Source organism: Heterocephalus glaber, unplaced genomic scaffold (genome assembly GCF_053883595.1).
Source record: "Heterocephalus glaber isolate CG9 unplaced genomic scaffold, H.glaber_assembly_v1.0 deba00001472, whole genome shotgun sequence".
NCBI classification, from domain to species: domain Eukaryota; kingdom Metazoa; phylum Chordata; class Mammalia; order Rodentia; family Bathyergidae; genus Heterocephalus; species Heterocephalus glaber.
Window position 1 is genome coordinate 463830 of NW_028258315.1, and position 7253 is coordinate 471082.

Consider the following 7253-nt stretch of genomic DNA (forward strand, 5'->3'; position numbering starts at 1 on the left):
GTAAGAATTGTCTCAATTTTAGCTTATTAGTACATTGCGCAATACATAATGTTTGCATTCCTTGTGTGTATTTGGTGCATGTATGAAACACATCCCAGTTCCTTTTTTTCATTTCTTCTCCCTTCCCTCTCTCCCCCCAAGTTAGATAATGGGAAGTAGGAAGACAGATTCCTCTCAAAGGGACAGAGGATCAAAGACTTTTGAGAAATTTTGATATCAACTTCTCAATTGTAGTGATATATTTGTGGGAGATTTCAATTAAATGAAGGCAAGAAATTTTGACACATTGACTTCTAATATTTTGGCAATGCTAAATACTGTTTTTATTTTTTGAGAGAGAAACCTTACACCGTTACACCCAAGCATGCATGAAATTCCATTAAACTAAAAGAAGCTTCCCAAGGCATTGACAGCTAAGAGCCATCTCAGAACAGCAGGAATGGACATGAGCTTAGCAGTGGCCATGATAGGCAACTTGGGTCTTCAGGATCCTTAGGAAACTCTGAGCCTTATGTGTGTCCCTGCGCAGGCAGCGGCACAGGTGATGAAAAGTGTTCAGGCGCTCTTTTCCGTCAGCTGACTGCAGGGAGGGAAGCTGGGTCCAGACAGCAGAGTCCCCGTAGTCTCTGATTTGAGGAGCAACCTACATGCCAGAGACAGTCACTTATTTCTCTTATTAACAGTACTTCTTATCTTTGTTCCTATCAGTTTTTCAATTAATATTAGAGAAAAAGATGGAAATATACAACTTTTGCCAAAGTCTGGGTTTTCATGTAGCTCACCCAGGGTATCATAAATCTATCAGTCTTCCGAAGCTGGAAGCAGAACACCTGAGTTATTTCCCTGACACACACATGATCGCAGGTGAAGTGTGCATTTGCTGGAGTGGGACTGGACTTCCAGAAAGTTGCTTGTGGAATACAGATACGGATTTTACTGAAGACTGCAGAGAGGCTAGCTTGCAGTCTGTCACTTAAGGAAATTTCACATCTACCAAAACTTGTCTTGGATGACCCTTTTGTATTTCTTTTGATAGTTCATTACTGATATTGCACTGCTTTGAATGGAATCTGTTGTTCATAGGGTGTCTGTAAAATAAAAATCCTCAGAGATGGTGAGTACTGCACTTGGTGCTTTAAGGTGCATATGTTCAAGTCAGGACTGTCTCTGACAGTCAGGAATCTTTTGCTTCATCCAGGATTAGTACCTTCCAGTTTTCTGTGAGAGTAGCTGCTTTATTCTGAGTTACCTGGAATTCCAGTAGCTGGAAATGAGCACCTCTGAGAAGGCAGGTGTTGGCAGAAACCCCTGTGGTGAGCACCATGCTGTGGAATTGGGCCAGCATGGTGCTTCAGAAAGTGCTACACAGTGCAAGAGAGAAGGCAGTGGGGCCCTTTGTCCTTCTGAGACCTCTGCAGGCTGTGAGTCTCCAGGGAGGCCCGCCTCAGGAACCATCCTGACACCTCTAAAGATGTCAGCACATTTCAAAAGTTACTGGATACAAATCTGGAGTAGTTATGGAGCTAATCCGCTGAACTTTGTCCAACCAAGCAAGAAAACTTTTCATTGGAATTTAAAGTGTGTTTGAGTGTGTTGGCTCCCTTAATTTCTGGGTTTTAATTTTTTTTTTTACTTTTGATGTTTGATCCTTAAAATAAAATTTACTAAAAACTGAAAATGTACCATGGTATGAACAAGAACAAAGGAGCAAGTAGTAGAAAAAAAACGAACAGAAAATGAAGCATTACAGAACAAATTAGTGAGATCTGGGATTTGGATTTTAGTATTGAAGAAAATAATTTGAAAATTAAGTGTTTATTTTCTGTGTTCCTATGTTAATATGTTCTTTGCATTATACTATGTCTGTGAGTTGAAGAGAAACTTCTTTAATGATGATCACAAAAATTATACAATTTAACAAGTACTTAGGACATAAAAAGTGAAATATATCATTGCTTATGTTATTATTTCTGTAATCATGAATTTTTCTTTAGATGATGCATTATTTTGAGAACTTCATAAAACTGCTTATCATACTATTGTTGAAATTGTCCTATTCGAATGGAGATGCATACTGAAAATAGTAATTATATCAAGGTATGACAAATTGTTTGGGGAGATAAATGCAATGGAAAGAGTTTTAATTTACAAACACCAAAAATTCTGGTGCATTGAAATTTATACATTATATAATAAGAAATATTCCAAAAGAGATTCTAAGATAACATTGATGCTGTGGCTTCCCTGGTCTCCTCTAGGTAGTGTGGGGCAGTGGGGACTGAGCATACAATCTGATTCTGATTTTTTCCTTTCTCCCTTCTGATTCTAATCATCTGGTGAAGCTAAAACAGAAGGACTCTGAGCAGAATTTCAGTGTGTGAGTGCTAAAATACTGTGAGGAACAGAATCCTCTTGTAGGTGCTCTTCTCTGATTTTCCCTCCATGGAAAATGTTTGACCCCCACCCCGTGAAGGGACCAGTTCTGGTGGTTCCATGGACAGAGCAGGGAAGGGGGCACTGTCAGCACCCTGAATCCTGAGACTCATTGACACTGGAATCTGCACTGTTGGCTACGGCTCCTGCTTTGTTGCATAGCAGACTGGAAGGTGCAACATTCGGCCTAAATGTGATTCCTCCAAAGCAGGGGATGTCACTGTATTTCCTAAAGCAGAGGAGACCCCAGTAAGTGAAAACCAATGAAGGATAAGGAGGCTGCCTACCCGTCTGGCAAACAAGTTCAGGCCTTCTAGAAGTTGCTGAATATTCTTCTGTATCAGCTTGGATTTCTCTGTAAGGCTCGAGGTGACATTTGGCAAGTGAACTGCTTCAGTCATGAGGTGGCTCAGGGGGTCGTCCCAGGAGTGCAGCAAGTGGATCACCAGGATGATCAAGTCCTTCGGCTGGGCAGTCAGGTTGGAGTAACCAGGGACATGGGTGAGACACAGCCAGGTTACTTACATGCAACCTCTGCTCAGAGAGCCTGACCTTAAATAATGCTCTGATGTTCCTCTCTGTGTGTAAAATCTTTCTATCAGTCACACATGTTCTTAAAATTGCAATTTAAGCCATTGGCCTAACACTGCTACAGTCAAACAAACAAACACACACAACTGGAATATTAAAATAAATACTACTCTAATAAGATTTGTTATGGATAAAATTCAATTTTATTTTCCCTCTGCAATTCCATGTTTTCATTTAAAAATCACCTTAACACTGTGCTTGTAGCAGGAAATCAAGAGACAGATTATAACAAGAAAACTTTAGGGCACGGATAAATTATTGAGGTTTGATGGGCTCACGTTTTTGTCATCAGAGCAGAGACCAGAGCTGCACCTCTGGAGCCGTGACATAATTTCCGCAGGACACGCACAGCAGGGGGACTTTCAGTTGGGACATGGAGGGGGAGGGGAGCGAGTGCTGAGTGAGGAAGGAAGTCAGCATCAGAGAAGTGGAAGCAGGAAGAGGAGGAGGGTGCTGGGAGTCCAGGAGAGACAGCACAGGTCTGAGAGGCATCGTGATGTAAACACCACAAATGCAGGACTCACACTCACCTGTACTAAGATAAACTGCACTGCATTTGCTACATAAAATCCTAGGTGTGGGGTGTTGGTTAAAATATTGTCATCTGCATTTGTAATTTATAGATCTTGCACAACTCCCATCCAGCCCTTGGTTTTCCCTAACATTTCCAGGCACCCTGTGAGTGTTCTTGGCAGCTCACTCTCCCTCCACTTTTCTCTGCAGTGAGACCACTGTCCCCACTGACCACAGAGCTCTCAGAGCCCACAGGACACAAAGCCAGTCACTGCCTCAGCAGGCCTGGGAGTGCTGGGCTGGGGACTCACCTGGATCTTCAGGGCCTGCTCCTTGTCCCCTGGCGTGGCGATGGAGGCTGTGTGGCACTTTGTCGTGTACGTAACAAAGAAGTCTGAGTCCTGAGAGTAAAGGGATTCCTGGAAACAATGGGAAATTCAGTGAGCTGGGTTTGGGAAGGAAAATACGAATCCAGTCGCTTCGTGATAGCACATTTAAAGGCTGTGCAGTCGATTACAAAGGAGCGCTCCATGAAGTCTGAAACTGCAGTAAGAAAGGAACCTTTCTGCCTACTTTTTCCCATTACCTCGGGAACCTCACTGTTGCTCAGCTCAGTTTTCTGACTTCCCACCCTCTTCCCTTGGCTATGCCATTGTTTCCTTACCCTTCCTATGAGTTAACATGTGGAACACAAGCACACAAAACACCAAAGCTACAAAAGGTGTGTTGGCTAGCAATCCCTTTTCCCTAGTATTTGAACCAAAGGCCACGATACATATGCATCTCTATTTACCTACTTAATCTCTAGGTTCTCAAGGGTCTAAACTGATATACTTTCCTTAAATTGATATAAAAATTATACTTTTCTTTCAATTACCTCTTAATCCACACACCTCAATCTTACCAATTGATCATGAATCCAAAATACAAAATTTTATTGTGAAAAACTCAAGTCATAAAACAGACAAATCATTGAAATTCTCAGTAATAGGCTGAGATTGATACCAGTACATTATAGAGGCTGATAATAATCAAAAGTTGTGAAAGTTGAAAAGGATTTCTAAGAAGATTCCAAAGACAGCTGAAGTCAAGTTGAAAATGCAAAATGAAAAGAAAATCATGAATGTATAAAATGAATTGTGTGGAGAGATTGATAGATAGATAGATAGATGATAGATGATAGATAGATAGATAGATGATAGACAGATGATAGACAGATAGGTTTTCTCACAGACAGCGGGCCACATTCTCTGTGGTGACCTGTTGTTTCCTAAACCCTAGCCCTTGCTCACTGCAGAACTGCTCTCATTCCTTGGATCTCAGCAGTGTGCTCAGTGAAGAAAGACCATAGACTGGCATTGACCAAAAAAACAAGAAATCAGCACACTAAAAGTTATTTATGTCACATGTTTACATTTTTAAACATAAAGTGATTTCAGAAAAGTTTTGCAAAATCATCAAACTTTTTGACAATCATAGATTTCCTGAATGCTTCATTCCTTGGTGTTCCACATTTTATTGCTTGGTGCATTTTTTACTCCATTAGTTAATATGACTTGAAATTTGGGGGGTGAGGTGTTCATATTTAACTTGTAGTCTTTGTCCATCACTATTGAGAAGGCTCCTTTTGAGAAGAGGAGAAAAGAGAAGTACTTACAAATTCCTGGTAGAGATCTGAAGAGAGGGTGTGGATGTAGTGAGACAGGATGATGGCCCGATCCAACAGATCTGGGAGGGGCACCTGGTAGCCAGTCCCATAGGTATAATGAGACTGGGCAGCCACATCCTTCCCCAGGAGCAGGCTTGACATGGCCAGCAGCATTACAAGTGACCCTGGTTAGACCAAGACATGCACCACTCTAGATAAACTACTGATGCAAGTTCCCCAAAACAAGCCTTGTCTCATGGGAGCCTTATCTCTCCCAGCCCCCTGATTTGGCACTCTACTAGCAGGGTTGGGGAAGAATCAGCACCTTCCACTGTGTACATTTATGTTGGTCGTTACACTTGCACAGATACAGAGTTTGAAAAGTGAGGAACTTCCCGCTTTTTTATATTTCTCCCAGAAGTGCTCTGTACTTTGCAGACTATGGAAACTTAAGTTAATAGTGGGCGGGGTTGCTTAAGTCATTTCTCACCGTAGTTTAATTTGGAGGGAGTTTCTGTAGATTTTCAGCTGTCACACACTGCAGGGGCTTCTACTTCTTTAACTCATGGTCAGATATTGTAGGAGTTTGCAATTTTTAACATTTGCGTTTTGGACCATGGGCTGACACGTACACCACAGTTTATCTATTTGTTTGATCTTCATGCTTTAAGAAAATGTACATGTTTGTGAGTACTGAGTATGAAAAGAATCCTATCACAAAACTGATACCATGGCCTGTAACTGCTAACTCAACATGATAATCCTAAGCCTTTGCTTCACATTTTGCCACTCTTATTTTCCTAAGTTGCAGCATTTCAAAACCCTTTTTTGTGGTATGGAACTGAATAACCTGTTAGTTGCAAAATTAAAACAACACGCGTTCATTCATATTATATTATTTTACTTTTCCAAAATTATGACTACAAAATTTAAATATATGCATGCTATAGTAATATAATGAAAACAAATGCAAATTTTCTGTATGTTTGTGATGGAAAACTGCTTTGCAAATAGAAAAAGAGCTAGCAGCTGCAGGAAGTTCATCATGAATAGATATTCTTTAATAATTAGCACACATATATGCAAACTTCTTTTCCACAGCCTATGACAGGTAGACTAGTGAATCTGTTCTTCATATCAGAAATATATTCTAATTTATTTTTCTTAGAAATATCATTCACTCAGAAGCCAATTAACACTTGTCTGCTTTTCCTTTTGAAAGGATATTGTACTTGAACCAAACTGACAAAGCTACATGAGATGCACATTTGCCATCACTGTATGCATTGTGGGTTCAGAATTGAAAGTTCCATTAGGTGGCTCAAGTTGTTCAATTCATATTTTAGACATGAGAACCAGAAAATGTTAGTTTCTGCTTTCTGGAGTTGTGAAGATTGGACCCAGTGACTCTCGTGGTCCTATTCTAGTCCCCAGTTCCTCAATCTCAGCATTACTAGTGTTTGAGTTGGATGACTTCTTATTCTGGGATCTGGCCTGTACTGCAGAATGATTAGCAGCTCTCTGTCCTTTCCCATGTAGACAGCAGAAGCACCCTCACTGTCCCACCTGCACCCAAATTAATGCAAAAATTCTCCAGCCATAGCCAAATCTCCAAAACTCGAGGATCCCACCATTGGAGGACTCAAACATTCTATTGTGCCCTGTCCAAATTCTTTCCAGAGCAACATTTAGATAGTTCTTCTAAACCATATAAACCTGGCACTTTTGTCCTTAGATACATTTTCACATTAACCCACCCAGGATTGGATGAAGCCAACATCTCACTGTTTGATGCACGTACCTTTCCCCTGGCCATCCATGGTGGTGATCAGGACAGGAGCACTCTTCAGTGGAGAAGGCCTGGCTGTCCTGCTCCAAGTTCAGATGTTGGTTATAAACTTTGATGCATTCATGGATATATTTGATCAGACATTCTTTTCTCTCTACCTGGTCAGTCAAGTCCCTAACTAGATCAAAGTCATAATTTCAAATCCCAAATGTTATTTTATTGGGTGAGCAATGGATTTTGACTAATTAGATTAAGTAAAAATGATAGAAACAATGTAGG

At 40.7% G+C, this 7253-nt stretch overlaps 1 protein-coding gene across 1 annotated transcript; it reads right to left on the reverse strand.

Moving 5' to 3' along the window:
- Positions 1 to 268: 268 nt before the first annotated feature.
- Positions 269 to 7020, reverse strand: LOC147826132 (prolactin-like). The gene is made up of 5 exons (XM_087181684.1): positions 6987 to 7020; positions 5195 to 5370; positions 3849 to 3956; positions 2721 to 2900; positions 269 to 643 (listed from the first exon to the last, which is right to left on the reverse strand). Exons 1-5 carry the CDS (start codon positions 7003 to 7005, stop codon positions 452 to 454), a joined length of 675 nt encoding a protein of 224 aa, XP_087037810.1. The 5' UTR covers positions 7006 to 7020; the 3' UTR covers positions 269 to 451.
- Positions 7021 to 7253: the final 233 nt, after the last annotated feature.

What these genes read in the sequence shown, in the direction of transcription:
- LOC147826132 (XM_087181684.1), bottom strand. An exon ending in CAGATCTCTACCAGGAATTT is followed by an intron (nt 3,957 to 5,194) that starts GTAAGTACTTCT and finishes CATTGTTTCCAG; the next exon opens with GAATCCCTTTACTCTCAGGA. An exon ending in TGAACTTGTTTGCCAGACGG is followed by an intron (nt 644 to 2,720) that starts GTAGGCAGCCTC and finishes TCTGGCATGTAG; the next exon opens with GTTGCTCCTCAAATCAGAGA.